Genomic DNA, 15,724 nt, shown 5'->3' with positions numbered 1-15,724 from the left:
AATGAAAGTTACTGGGCATTTCCTTAGTACCGGGGGCTGGGACTTCTAACCACAGATTGAGAAATTCTTGTTCAGAACTTCCGGGTTCACTGTCGGGAAATCCCCTTTAGTCAGCAAATGAATTTCCCAGTCCTTTGGGAAGAAATGTTTATTCACTTTGGAAGAAAAAAATAAAAAAGACAATACATTTTCTGACCTATGTTGGCACCTCTTTTTTTTTTTCCCCCTTTCCTCAGTCCCCTACACCTTGTTTTCTTTGTTCTTCTCTCTCAGATATCTCAGTGTTTAAAGGACTTAAAACTAACAAATCCCATTTCGTTTCAGGATAAGGATTATCAGAATAACTTTTGCTTCCTTTTTAACTGTGCTATTAATGGCAATATCATCTCTCTGTCTCCCTGTCATTTTAAACATTTATTGGAAATAAGTTCTGAATGCTTGTCTTCATTTCATGCTTTTCTTTTACTGCCTAGTTTCCTTAACATTTAATTTTTACTGAAAGTAACAGTTCCTCTTTTTGTTATATTCTGAACAAAGACTGACCATAGAAGCACTGTCATGATGTAGTACAATGATCCTGTGATAATACAAAAGAGATAGATTCAGTTAGTGAAAAAAAAAAAAAAGTGACATGCTCAACTTTGAAGATTTTTAAAAGCTCAGAAGTTCTAGGTCCATCCATGTTGCTGCAAATCATACTACAGAAATAAGTCAGATAAGAAAGACAAATATCATGTGATATCACTTATATTTGGAATTGAAAGAAAGTGGTACAAATTTTTTTTATGAAACAGAAACAGAGTCACAGATGCAGAAATTAAACTTATGGTTACCAAAAGCAGGCAGTGGGGAGGGAAAATTAGGAGATTGAGATTAACATATATACAACTATACACAAAATAGATAATTAATAAAAACCTTTTTATAGCACAGGGAACTCTATTCAATATTATGTAATAACCTATGTGGGAAAATAATCTAAAAAGAGTAGATATATTATGTGTATAACAGATTAATTTTGCTGTACACCTGAAACGGACAGGACATTGTAAGTCAACTATACTCTATATATATGTGTGTGTATGTATGTATATATATATACTAATAAAAAATTAGAAAAAAAAATCCCAGTAAGTATATATTTGACAAGTCCAAATAAAACAACAAATGGTCAGAAATTCATCTTCACTTTTAATGGGTTAGGATTAGAAAAGGCTCATATTTGCAAGTGAAAGAGTAGTTTTTCCAGTCATTTCTGGGTATAATCTTGCTAACTGAAAATCTTACACCAAACTCATAGGAATACTTTTGCATACATCTCAAGGTGTCATGCACTATCTTGTTTCATGTTTATTGACTGTCTTGTCTTCTCAATGAGACTGTAAACTACTAGGTACCTAGATACACAATTATTTTGTGTTATGAAATGCCTTAAGGAAGGGCTAGAATTGTGTAAACAGTAGTCATGACTTTGTCAGTGATAAACTCTGAGATTTTGGATAAGTTACTTATCACATTACCTTCTCTGTTTATCTCCTGTTGAGCTCAAAACTTGTTGAGATCAGGTACCTACTGTAATTTATATCTGTATCCCTAAAGCAGAAAATCTAGCAAATGTTTTCTAGAAAGAATGGTGTGAGTAGCAAGTTCAATTCTTATGAAATCTGAAGACTTCAAATCTGTTACTTTCTTCAAATTCCACCTCCCTATCTTCTCAGAATGGTAAAAAGGAAACTGATGACCTTTCATTTCTATTTCAAATTTATTGAAATGTTTAAAGAAATGTCTGTTTTTTGCCAACAGGATTCTAAAACAGTTATAGAAGGACACAACTCCTGGCTTCCTATGGAAAAGGAAGAGAAAATAAAACAAGTGTTAGAAAAGAATTCAGCTAAAATAAATACAAATAATAAAATGACTCCATCAAGTGGTTACACACACTCCTAAGAATGAAGAGCCCATGTTATGTCTCAATATTGCCCTGCTGAGGCAAAGGGGAGGAATGTCTAAAACTGAGCTTTCATCATCTTCTGGCCAAATCTCAATCTATATAAACTAACCATTAAAATGGCCATCTACCTCTGCAGAACCTTGAGGGAAGTGCAGTGTGCCCTGTACTAACCAGCAGAAAGGCTTTCGTTATCCTTCCATTATCCCCTGTTTATTATATTAGACCTTGAGATCTTCACTAGGAGGGTAGTTCAGCACTCGTCCCCCAATTTTGCCCCACCCCTACCACGCATACATCTGTCCTTTCAACTTACTTACCTTAATATCCTGGAAAGAGGTAGAAACATCTTGTCAAAGTCACTCTTTCAGCGGTGGGCATCTGTACCTTACCATCTGGCAGCTCAAATGAAAATCGAACCTAAAAGGAAAATAAGTTCTATAGATTTCCCACCACCACCGCCCCCACCCCCCGCCCCGAGTGGAAGGATTTTCACTTATATTGGAAAAATAGTAGCAAAATAAATGATTAAAACAAAAAAATTTGCCTCTATACAAATCAGCAATATGCATGTCAAAGGATGGACTGACCATGGTTTTAAAATCTACTGAATCTAAAAGTTTTGGACACAAGTAAATTAGAGTCCACTCATTTGTCTATTCAGGAAAGAGGGATGCTAAAATAAATGATTATTTTTCTAGGGGTTGTTTTCTAGATCATAATAGCTTGAAACTGGCTTCCAGGTTGGCTGACTCACCAAAGAAAACCTCAAAACTCACTTGAAAAGAAGGACATTTTTACAAGAAAACATATCCAGAGCTGCTTCTTAGAGGTTGCCAGTTAGAATAGATAGGGAGGTAACATTTCAGAAGTATCTAGCACCTACCTTTCGGAAAATTTCCTCCAGGTCACAGGACCAGGCATATTCTTGAAAATTTTTGATGAGTTTAATAATAAAAAGAGAGCCCAATATGGGATGTCTCCAGGAAACATTATCTATGAAGAAAACACATTTCAAATTTTGTGTAAGCTCTCTCACTTGGCTACTGAAATGGAGTCCTAGGATTTCTGTTCCAGCTAAAGCAGACTGTTGAGTTTATGCTATTTCTTACAGATTGTATGCCATCTTTAAGTGACTCCATTCAACATTCACTGTGTATATTTTCACTGATACTTGACAGTTTTTAAAGCCATATGAAGAATGCTGTATATGGTACAGATGTTATGCAGGACAATCTTTGAGGTTCAAAGAACCACAGATATAGTAGAGAAGGAGAGAAAGGCAGGATAGAATGGAAGGGAGTGACTGGGCCTTGAGGAACAAATACCAGAGTGTGGATCCCAAGAGAGCCACTGACAGACTTGATTTAAGTTAATTATACACTCTGAAATGCAGGCCTTGACTGTAATAGGTAAGGTAATAATTTCTGGCCCCAACATACATTTGCATATTAGATGTAATATGCATTACAAGGATCTGGAAGAATATACAAATGTAGTACCCAGTTTATACAAAGAATTCATATTAATAAAATTTCTTTAAATTTATCTACCTTGTGATTTAATTAAAATCAAATAATATTGGTCATAAAGCATTTAGACAAATAAATTACTAATTAAATATGAAAATGATACCAACAGAAAAGAAGTCCATGCCTAAAAAAGATTTAAGTGGGAAAAATCATAAGACAAAACACTCTCATAGAAAAGGTATATTAAAAAAGAATAGTTATACAAAATAGTAGGACTTAGAAGTTATAAAGCCACTTTTAAATTATGCAAAGGAACATATAGGAAAATTATCAAAACATTTTAGCCAATAGAAATGGTAATAAAATGCATAATAGCAATAGATTAAAATCCTATCTAAAACTACAGTGGTCTTAATGAAGATGGTTTCAATTAAAGGAATTAGGTGGGAGAGAATTGCAGGCCAATATCTCTTCAAGTTCTTAGTGAAATTAGTTAGAGAATGGCCACTTTTCTTTATAAGAGTACTACAATGTAATTGGAAATAATACCAGAGGCTATAAAGCTAGATTTACTCATAGAAACTTAAGGAAACTGAACTGGAGTTTCCATAAATCATCTGGAAAAGAGCGTGAGGAAACTGAAAGAAACGAGACAAAAATCAACAAGATAGATATCAAGAAACCAGGGGGCCCATAAAGGTTATAACACCTAGAGGTAAATCTCTGTGGAAGACTGGGATCTTTTTTTTTTTTTTTTTTAACTAGCTGCATCTATTATTAAAGTCTGTTGAATACACTCAAATTGTAAATGTATGGAGGCTTCCCCCCTAGTGTCATTGTTTTCATTTTTGAAAAAAATTGATTTCTATATCAAAATATGGTCAACACAATGCAAAAGCATGCTGTCTCCTGAGAGATGGTACCTCATTATAAGAAAAAATCTGTAAGTTAAACTACTTGTTTTTTAAATTTTCTTTTTTAAAATTTATTTATTTTAATTGAGGTTAATTACTTTAACAATACTGTATTGGTTTTGCCATACATCAACATGAATCTACCACAGGTACACACATATTCCCCATCCTGAACCCCCCTCCCTCCTCCCTCACCATACCATCCCTCTGATCAGGAGCAAATCTTTAGGCTGAAAGTAATCAGAGAATGTTAATGCCCAAGAAATTCCAAACTATAGTGGATGACTTTTATTTAAACCTAGATATGGAAAGTAACTCAAGGTAAAAGCAAAATTTAAAAATAAATAAATAAATAAATTAAAAAAAAAATAAGCTACACATAAAACATCGTTAATAATGGCAATAATTTAAAGTGTGCTTTACTCTATGTCATGCTTACTTAACATTCCATATTTATTACTACAATGTTTTCAGATTTATGGCTATGATATTTGCATTCACATATATTAGTGAGGAATTCAAAGAAAGCCCAGATAAGCTAAATAACTGGAACTAATTTACAAAGTACTAAGTGACAGAGTCAGAATATAATTGGCAGTACTCATAATCCAAAAATGTCTCAAAGCCAGGCTTCAGCAATATGTGAACCATGAACTTCCAGATGTTCAAGCTGGTTTTAGAAAAGGCAGAGGAACCAGAGATCAAATTGTCAACATCCGCTGGATCATGGAAAAAGGAAGAGAGTTTCAGAAAAAATATCTATTTCTACTTTATTGACTATGCCAAAGCCTTTGACTGTGTGGATCACAATAAACTGTGGAAAATTTTGAAATAGATGGACATACCAGACCACCTAACCTGTCTCTTGAGACACCTGTATGCAGGTCAGGAAGCAACAGTTAGAACTGGACATGGAAAAACAGACTGGTTCCAAATAGGAAAAGGAGTACGTCAAGGCTGTATATTGTCACCCTGCTTATTTAACTTCTATGCAGTGTACATCATGAGAAACGCTGGACTGGAAGAAGCCCAAGCTGGAATCAAGCTTGCTGGGAGAAATATCAATAACCTCAGATATGCAGATGACACCACCCTTATGGCAGAAAGTGAAGAGGAACTAAAAAGCCTCCTGATGAAAGTGAAAGAGGAGATCGAAAATGTTGGCCTAAAGCTCAACATTCAGAAAACGAAGATCATGGCATCTGGTCCCATCACTTCTTGGGAAATAGATGGGGAAACAGTGGAAACAGTGTCAGACTTTGTTTTGGGAGGCTTCAAAATCACTGGAGATGCTGATTGCAGCCATGAAATTAAAAGATGCTTACTCCTTGGAAGGAAAGTTATGACCAACCTGGATAGCATATTGAAAAGCAGAGACATTACTTTGCTGACTAAGGTCCATCCAGTCAAGGCTATGGTTTTTCCAGTAATCATGTATGGATATGAGAGTTGGACTGTGAAGAAAGCTGAGCACTGAAGAATTGATGCTTTTAAACTGTGGTGTTGGAGAAGACTCTTGAGAGTCCCTTGGACTGCAAGGAGATCCAACCAGCCCATTCTAAAGGAAATCAGTCTTGGATGTTCATTGGAAGGACTGATGCTAAAGCTGAAACTCCAATACTTTGGCCACCTCATGACTCAGTGATGCTGGGGGGGATTGGGGGCAGGAGGAGAAGGGGATGACAGAGGATGAGATGGCTGGATGGCATCATTGACTCGATGGATGTGAGTTTGAGTGAACTCCAGGAGTTGTTGATGGATAGGGAGGCCTGGCGTGCTGTGATTCACGGGGTTGCAAAGAGTTGGACACGACTGAGTGACTGAACTGAACTGAACTGATAATCCAAAATCTAAGTTTAGAATCATTCAGTTTTTTTTGTTTGTTTGTTTCATTAACTCCACACTTCTGGTTAAAATACCTTTACCATAGGGACTAAATATACTTTATTTGCTTTTTTGCCTCTCCCCTTTTATAAATATTCTTCTATAAATACATGTGTAGGCAAATTGAAATGTTAAGTGATGTTGACATGTGGACATATCTATTTATTCCTCACAGTACAAAAATCATTTTGCACCATGAGAGTTTCCTAAAATAAATGTATATTTGTTTAGTCTCCATTGATAAGGAGAATTGAAGGTGTAAGTGAGAGGAAGACTTGAATTAGTCTTCAAAAGTCTCATGAAAATTTTAACACAGACATCCATTCCCTAATGTATTGGTGTGAGTTTCTGCATTGGTAATGCTCATAAAGGTGTCTTACACAGATACTCATTACCTGGTGTCGAAGAGCAGAAAGCAATAAAATCCTTCTCTATGTGGGCTTTCTTAATGGCATCAGAGTCAAAATCTTCTGGGACCACTAAGGAACAGTTTCCAGAAGCTGCTGCTGAATCGTTTACCCATACCACCCCTTGCTTCTCTGAAAAGACAAGATTTGGTTTCTTGTTACTGCCAATAGCCAAGAAAACTTTCTCCACTAAACATCTGTTCAATCATTTACTAATTTGTCAATAACTTTAATTCAGATACAGATGCACATATATATCTCAAAAACTATCTTAACAACTCTGGTCTCTCCTAACCCTCAAATTAATTTTAGCAACATCAAAGTCTTAAGATTAAAAGTGATATTTCAGTTGAAAAATGAACAAAAATCTACCAACCAGTCATATAATTCACAAAAGCTTTTGTAATGTTAAAGAATATCTACTTTCACCAAACAGGATTGTAGCTTTTCTTTGACATTGAAGAGTAGACTCAAAGGAATGGAAAAATACTGGACACACACAGATAATGAGATCAATAATTCAGGGCCCTGTGTTCTGACAGACATCAGCACTCACCGCCACGGCAGGCCTGGATAATGATCACCTTGGGTTTATTCCCTAAAGCTGGGCAGTTCAAGGTGTTCAAAATTTGAAAGATGTCATCAACTTTTAATATGTCTTGGACTTCTTCAGAGTATTTCTTCCCACAAATGCCAGCCCGAATTCCATGAGACATGAGTACCAGAAAAGTACTATCAGAGGTCCGGTGCTCTGAGCGAGCAGCAAATGCTTTCAGTTCTAAAATCATTTCCTGGAAGAGACATATTAGTACCACTGCTGTTGAACTATGTGATTGGTTATTGTGGCAGCTTGGAATCCAATAAGGAGACACTCCTGAATGATATGAAAATCGATGGAATACATAAGGAACATTTAATTTTCAATTCATGGAAAGGTGAAAAAAGACTTATGGGGTGTAATTAAGGGATTTCTAGTGCAGAGTAAGAGACATTACTTATTTATTTTTGTGGCCACAGACATATAATTGAATTAATGGAACATTTTCCAAGTAAAGTTTTCACCAGACTCTTGCTAAAAGATTCTAGGATAGAAGCATGAAATACCCTACAAGAAAAAATTTGGCTTTTAGACTATCAAGAGATTAAGCATCTGGTGCTACAACCAATCTTTCTAACATTCTTTAGGAGTAAAGGCCATGACCATTGTTTCTACATTATGACAAAATTTACCGAAGCAGTGAGATTTTCTTTCACATCCACCTTATATCCCAGACCTTCTAGTAGCACCTTCATATTTCTGGTATCAACATCAGCTCCATCTCTTCTGGGAAGATTTTCAAACTCTATGTTGCAGATAATAAGGGCAAGACGTGTGCGGTTTGACCTTTCCATTATTGGGTAAATCTGTAAAAAGCACAGGTTGAACAAATAGCCTTGTTCTCTCTAATTAAATATTCATCTTGAGGATGTAAGACAGCTTCTCTTCCCTTAGTTCTCTACAGAAACCCAATCTCTTGAACCATAGGTAAAAATAAAGAGGGGAGAATGAGTCCTACCATAGGAGTGGAATGAAATTTGCAAATGCCCAGATGGCAGCTAAGCACTTGATTTTAATTACTTTTGAGAGGTAGGACTGAGGGCAATGAGCAGAATTAGAGCTATAATGACTCAATTTTAAAACTGATTCCTTGACTTACTGCTTAAGACACATTGTTTCACAACTATTGCCTCAGTGTTATGATCTTTAAAATGGGCTATTTTGAGAGTTCAAGGTGTTATTATATGCAATATCCTCAGAACAGTCCAGGCCTCATATTAAGTAGCTGTTTTGATTTTACTATTACAACTATTTTCTCAGGGGATCAGATTAAACTTAAAAATCTCTAAATAAACTGGGGAAATAGGAATTCTTTATGTAAGGGAAGAAGCAGGATGGTTTTCAAGAACCTCTCAAAGAAATTAGCTCTGAGAAAGAACCACTGCAGTTTAGAATTTTCTCCAGTGTGTCTTTCACCCAGATCCTCATGTTCTAAGCATAGCACCTCTCCTGATTTTTCTTTCCATATTCTTTGGGCTGTTTCTGGGGGGCAAAGCTTGAGGTTCCATTCTGGTCCTGAAGATGCAAGCTTAACTGGGTTATCCTGCATTGCCTGAGGAGCTGCAAGAGACAAGAAACATTATGAATAATGGCATTCCTGAGTATCCCATTTGGTGCACCTCCCAGAATCACCTGTGCATGAAGCCATGGAGGAAAGAATTAATCTTTAAGAAGATATCCTGGGTTACTCCTTACACCATTGAAAGCAACTCTGCTACAGGAATGTATTCCAAGTCGGAGATTTCCATGGTGTGATACAGGCATCACATCCCTTCATCACTTAGAATTAGCATTTTACAAATGCTTTTAATTAAAAAGCAAAAGGGAGTTTTTCAAGGCCATGAATTATAAAACTCCCAGAAAACAGTATGTTAGATAAAAGAATTAAGCTATAAATATATTTCAAATAATTGAAATCTTAGATAATTGAAGTTGGCCTTAACGAATATATTTCAGTGATTTGAAAATTCATGTTTATGTATCTATTTATTTGCTTAACAGTTGAGAGAGTAGGCATTAGAGACTGCAAGGAAGGAAGGAAGGTAGGAAGGAAAAGCTTTTGTCCTATTTTTAGGATCTCTTTACTGTGTGTGCATATAGGGAGAAAAAGAATATATTGAATACATGGACAAAATGAATATAAAATAGAGTAATAAATCAAGGTGTACACCTAGAGGAATCCATAGCACTAAATATTGATTGTACAAATATATGAGGAAGAGTTTTCACAGTGGCTTATGTGAGAAAAAACTTAGGAGTTTATTTGATCACAAATTCAACATCATCCAATAATGTTACACATTTTCTAAATAATTGATGTAATCTTTGCTTTAAAATAGAAATAATTTTTAAATAAAAATCAATTTTTATTGATCAATTTTTATTGATGAATTTTTTGATTGATCAATTTATTGATCAATTTGTATTGATGTTGGGGGGATATTTTAGAAACTAAACTGTTCAAACAAGAAAATTATATTCAATTTTGACAAAGAACTTATAGAAACTGTAGTATATTCAGTTAGGTAAACCAGTGTAGCATGAAGTGTGTTGACTCTGGAGAAAGTAACAGGTAATTAGAAAGGATATAGTTGGGAAAAAACTATGGAAATCATTATCATGTGGAAAAACTATTGCATTTCTTAAAAAAGGATTCTGAAGAACAATAGAAAAAATAGATAAATATTTGGACTATATTAAAGCTAATTTTTCTTATAACATTTGTTTATATAATGAGTGTCATTAGAACTTCTTGTCATCTGGGACCAAGGTATTCCTTGTGCTACCTTCAGTGCTATGTTGAATGAAAAGTTTTGTGTTTAAATTTTGTGGCTGAGACTGGCTAAATCATCAATAAAACAATTCATTCTTTTTTCTGAAAACACAGCTAATCTATATAGCTAGCAAGTCCAAGTGATTAGGTATGGCCATACAACTAAGTTCTAGATAATAGGATGAAAGCTGATATACTGTGTTTTTCATCCAGGCCAAGCCTAACAAAATCTCTTACAAATGATCCTACATATTCCTTCCAATGCCATTAATTTGATTGTTATTACCACAATCATTTTGGCATTGTATGCTGCAGATATCAGAGCCATAGCATGAAAGAGACCTAGATATTTCAGTTACCACCTGAAGGAAAGCTGAATCTGAAGAAAAAATGCCCATTTTAGAAATTACTTGAATTAGAACAAAAGTTTCTATCATATCTAGCTATTATACATATTTATCTCTAATATTCTATATCATGTCAACTGACAGAGATATGTGTAGTGTGATTTCCATTCCCAAATTTTTGGCTGGCTTTATTTTGATGGTGGAGTTTCTTAAATGCCTATCCACTCACTCTTCATATATTCAAGTAGTTTTAAGAAAAGAAGAAATCTTGCTTGTTTTATTCATTACTTTCTAAATAGTCCATAAAACAGGGTCTGTAGCACAATTAGCACATGCAAATACTTTCTAATGACATAGTAAACAGTAGTGATTCTGCCCAAATTATTCAGTGAATTAGTCTTAACAAATATTAGTTGCATATATATTACAGGTTTACAGGTGAAATTCTACTAGAGGTGATCTATTAGCAAACATCGGAGAAGGCAGTGGCAGCCCACTCCAGTCCTCTTGCCTGGAGAGTCCCATGGACGGAGGAGCCTGGTGGGCTCCAGTCCATGGGGTCGCGAAGAGTCAGGCACGACTGAGCGACTTCCCTTTCACTTTTCACTTTCATGCATTGGAGAAGGAAATGGCAACCCACTCCAGTGTTCTTGTCTGGAGAATCCCAGGGACGGGGGAGCCTGGTGGGCTGCCGTCTGTGGGGTCAGACAGAGTCGGACACAACTGAAGCGACTTAGCAGCAGCAGCATAAGCAAACATGTATGTTCAATTTCCTCATAAAGCTTAAAGTGCTATGAGGGAGAAGAATGCATTCATTTTTAAAATTACAAGAAAAATATAGTAAATTTATGACTGGAGAATTATGGAACACTCTTGGAATAGGGGCTCTGAAATCTAATAGTAGAAGTAAAAATGCAGAAACTAATCAGAATTTGTGAGAGGAAAATAAATCTGGGTGCCACTTAAATGTTGGAAGTCAGGGAGAAGAAATGGTCTAAGATAATTTCAGGTTTCTGGTTTGAATAACTGGGTGCTAGTGGAAAATCCTATCGACGGAGGAGCCCTGTAGGCTGCAGTCCATGGGGTCGCTAAGAGTTGGATACGACTGAGCGGCTTCACTTTCACTTTTTACTTTCATGCATTGGAGAAGGAAATGGCAACCCACTCCAGTGTTCTTGCCTGGAGAATCCCAGGGATGGGGGAGCCTGGTGGGCTGCCGTCTATGGGGTCACACAGAGTTGGACACGACTGAAGTGACTTAGCAGCAGTGGTACCATTAATCAAGACAAAGGAAAGTGGAGGAGAGCCAAGGTCGGGGAGGCATGGCAAGCTATCTCAGTTCACATGATTGAAACTGTCTGCAGGAGATGAATGCATGTGTTCAGTGGATGCTTGAATAGCAAAATGTGGCACTCAAGTGGTTATTCAGGATTTGAGATACAGATTCGGAACTGTTAACATGATAGTGAAGCTGTAGAAACAGCTCCTGCAAAAGCAGAATAGATTAAGAAGATAAAAATGTATAGAATAAATCTGCAAATAAACCCATGGTACTCTCACCCTGATTCATCCCATTAATCTGTAGTTAATGTCAAGGAAGGTGGCATTCAAAGAATGCTATTGCCTTGAGAAAACCATTACCTGGAAAAGGACGGACCACTGCTTGGGATTCTTGTCTAAGATAATTTTCAGACTGTGAACCTGAGGAAAGACAAAGGACATTAAAATAGTTACAATCTCTAAAGATTCTTACCCCAGTGTATTGGACACTCATTGCTAAAGATACCTTCCACAGGTTTAAATCCTGTGCAAGATGTGACTCACCTGGAGCTATACTCATCACTGGGAAACAAAAACTTCTACACATGAATGACTGGACTTATTAACAAGTAGTGGTAGAACAAAAGTGTCTGGAAGTGACTTCTTTGATTATACTTTCTATGATGAAAATAAAATTAAAACAGCATCAGCTATAGAATAACATATATCTTAAGGTGGCTCCTGAGGTAATCAGTACTGCCTAACAAATGTGTTCAAAGTGAAGTTGTCTAATTCAGAGTTGACCTGGACTTTGGAGAAAACTAATGCTAAAAGGCATCTGTGTTTGGATACTTAGTCATGCCAAGATTTATCACAACAAAATGAGAATGAAATTGAGGCCTATCCCCAATCAGTATTAAGTGAATTTCCTAAGTCATATAACAAGAAGATGGTAGAGCCAGGATTTGAATACAAAAATGTCTTGACTATCAATACTGGCCTCTTAACCACTAAGCTACTCTCTAGCCCACAAAGGGTTTTATACAATTATGCAAATGACCGGTGCTCTGACCACAACCTGTAATCTGCACTTGTCTTATACAATCAAATCTATTAATATGTTCTCTGAGGTTGCTAGACATTCTGATTGTCAATTTCAAGCACAAGAATTGAAATTAACTTTATTTATGGTTTTATAAATATCTCAATGTAGCACAACCCACCTGAGAAACATCCTAGAAACTTAAGTATCAGCATGAACCAATACTACTCCAAGTCATAGTACCTACTAAAGAAAAGATTTCCATAGACAAATTATGTGCAATGTTTCTGCTGTGAATGGAGGAGAGCCTTGGGACATCCCACAATGCTTCAAGTCCAAGACATAGGCTACAATTTGTCCCATCCTTCCCATTTAGACTGCTAGACTAAATTAACCATCGATAAATTCAAGAACATTTTCTGGATGAAGGCTTGTTATTGCAGTATTTTATATGTCAAGAAATGTTTTTAAGTATGTCCTCTTAGAGCAAATTTAAATATTATATCCAATTATCATACACTTGCGTCCTGAAGCAACTGGCAAATAGATGAGGAGGAAGCAAAGCCATTACAACCTTGACTGAGCAGGTATCATCCAACATTTGGAGAAACAGATTCCAGGAATTAGAGTTATCACAATGAGTTGCACGAGTGCTTCTAGGGTTCAAGGACTGTGAGTTAAAAGAAATATGATAAGGAAGAAGAAGTTTTGACTATTATATAGATATTCTAAACCCTTATTTTTATTGATTGTCTTTAATTCTTGGAAGTGGGAGTTAATCTAAAAAACTTTATCAAAAAATTCAACAACAACAACAACAACAACAACAACAAATCATTTGCTGTCACTGAGAGGTGCACAGGACTCCTCTCAGTTCCTGAGGGACAAATAATGTCTTGTTTTCAAATAATATCTACTTTCCTTGAATGATTTTAGAACCACAAAAGTGAAAGTTGCTCAGTCATGTCCAACTCCTTGCAACACCATGGACTATATCGTGGGTAGATTTTCCCTTCTCCAGGGACTCTGAGCAGCACAAAAGAAGCCAGTAACTAGAAGCCCATCCGAGCTACAGTCTTTTTTGTGTGGAGAAGCTAGGGAACCATAGAAGGGGAAGCTCAGATGGCTGAGCCTGGACTGAGTCTTCAGGAGACAGAAAGAGAAGTGATGGGCCTCCCAGAATGGTGCACAGTAGAGTGCACAATCCTACTCGAAAGAAAATGCAAGGGGTCAATGGATAGCAAGAATCCACTTAAAATATCTACTTTTCTGTAAGCAATTAATTTATTCTCTGAGTGTTCCATTCTCCCTGAAATATATTTTATTTTTCCTGGAGAGCAAAATTTTGGAGAGACATTATGCAAAGCATTTGGTTACAGAGTTTAAACCTGTCAACTGAAAATGCATAGGTTTCTAGGGACCTTTAGACTATAACTAACTTACTAGATAAATCAATAAAGTACCTTGCAAGGATGACTGAAGAATACAGTATGAAACTTTCCAAGATTGTTATCATGAACTTCAACAAATGAGCTACAACATACTCAGGATAGGAAGTAAACTTTAATCAAAAGAGAGACACTAAGGCCAAAAAACAGGACCAAAGAAGAAAAGAGACAAAGGGCATGCAATATGATCACTGAAATACCTGAAGTCAGAGATAAGAAGTGGTCTGCAAGCTAATATGACCAATGAAGAAGTCAGATATTATGCCTAACGACACAGGGCTTACATGAACTTCAGTCTGAGTCACAGACCCTTACCTGAAGTGAGCCCCAGTATTCCTGCCAGGTGGGAGTCTTCTTCACAAATATGGCTGATGCAGATTTGGCATGCCCGAGGTCCTTTACAAATAACAATGTCTATCAAAACTCGGGCTTTATCCATAGTTGTAATATTTTCATCTCTTATTTTTTCCATCTCTCCCTGGTTCAGCACTCTTTTTTGTAATAGCTCATCCAGCAAGCCATTTATTGTGTCCTTGCTCACTGAATGAACAAACAGCTTCCTCTTCTCTTTCAGAACCTTGTCTGTTGGAAACAAAAGAATGCCCAAAGTCATAAAAACAACCTCACTTTCTTTTCATTTCGGCAACTCAGAATAGCCTTTTTCAGATTTAATCAATAAAATGTGCCTTCCCACACAGTGTGGTAATCCTGAGGACACTCACACCTCATTCTTCCCTCAGTATCATCCATGTGCTGACAGAGTGGCCCAAAGACTGAGATTTACTACCCCCAAGATAGTACCTGAAAACCCTATGTTAACATGCTTCATGTTGATTCAAATGTGCATAATAAAATAATGAAACAGTGATTTTCCATTTCCTTTGGGGAGAGCTGCTGGAATCCATTCTGTACCAATTCTGCACCCTCTGTCAGAATTCAGTTAAGATTGCAAAATGACAGCCAGAGAGCAGCCAGTGAAGTTTGGTTCCTTTCTGTCTCTTACTGTTCCACACCTCTTTCCTTCTCTTTGCCCCTACCCGTCCCTCTCTGCACAAACAATCCCTCTTTGCACATTCACAGAACTTAATTATGGCTTCTGTAAAAGCCAGCTCCTTCCAAAATTATTCCTTCAAGAAACTATTTTCAGTAAAAAACAAAAAAAACTCACCGGCCATGACTTCCCCTTCTTAGCCTTGGTGTGTGTTATGAAACTGAAAGCTTGTTCCACCTTCCTTTTCAACAGGGTGTGTACATATTGTGAAATATCCATGGCGCATGTATATACATATATGAATTTATTTATATTCTAAAGAGATTATCAGATAACTCCAACTTAGATCACAACAGGGATTGTATCCCTGGGAAATTTCCTTCACCACAATTTGAATTAGGTCAGGGTAGGCAGGATGCTACTGAGCGAATTCGCTTTCACTTTGCACTTTCATGCACTGGAGAAGGAAATGGCAACCCACTCCAGTGTTCTTGCATGGAGAATCCCAGAGACAGCAGAGCCTGGTGGGCTGCCGTCCATGCGGTCGCACAGAGTCGGGCACGACTGAAGCGACTTAGCAGCAGCAGGCAGGAATTGAGGCTTACAGAATAAGAATATAATGAAGAAGTATATATACAAT

The 15,724-nt window shown here is 36.6% G+C and overlaps 1 protein-coding gene across 1 annotated transcript; it reads right to left on the bottom strand.

Annotated features, from left to right (window-relative positions):
* Positions 1-2,269: 2,269 nt before the first annotated feature.
* CASP1 (caspase 1) lies at positions 2,270-15,268 on the bottom strand. Its single transcript, XM_052652984.1, has 9 exons — positions 15,262-15,268; positions 14,409-14,675; positions 11,985-12,044; positions 8,668-8,783; positions 7,856-8,029; positions 7,182-7,416; positions 6,614-6,757; positions 2,835-2,944; positions 2,270-2,368 (listed from the first exon to the last, which is right to left on the bottom strand). Exons 1-9 carry the CDS (start codon positions 15,266-15,268, stop codon positions 2,270-2,272), a joined length of 1,212 nt encoding a protein of 403 aa, XP_052508944.1.
* Between the last annotated feature and the right edge of the window lie 456 nt (positions 15,269-15,724).

Source organism: Budorcas taxicolor, chromosome 15 (genome assembly GCF_023091745.1).
Source record: "Budorcas taxicolor isolate Tak-1 chromosome 15, Takin1.1, whole genome shotgun sequence".
In the NCBI taxonomy this organism is placed as follows: domain Eukaryota; kingdom Metazoa; phylum Chordata; class Mammalia; order Artiodactyla; family Bovidae; genus Budorcas; species Budorcas taxicolor.
The sequence above is the reverse complement of the archived record's forward strand: the minus strand, read 5'-3'. Positions and strand labels throughout refer to the sequence as shown.

What these genes read in the sequence shown, in the direction of transcription:
- CASP1 (XM_052652984.1), bottom strand. An exon ending in AATACTGGGGCTCACTTCAG is followed by an intron (nt 12,045 to 14,408) that starts GTAAGGGTCTGT and finishes GTCTTTCCTCAG; the next exon opens with GTTCACAGTCTGAAAATTAT. An exon ending in TATCCAGGCCTGCCGTGGCG is followed by an intron (nt 6,758 to 7,181) that starts GTGAGTGCTGAT and finishes TTGTCTTTTCAG; the next exon opens with AGAAGCAAGGGGTGGTATGG.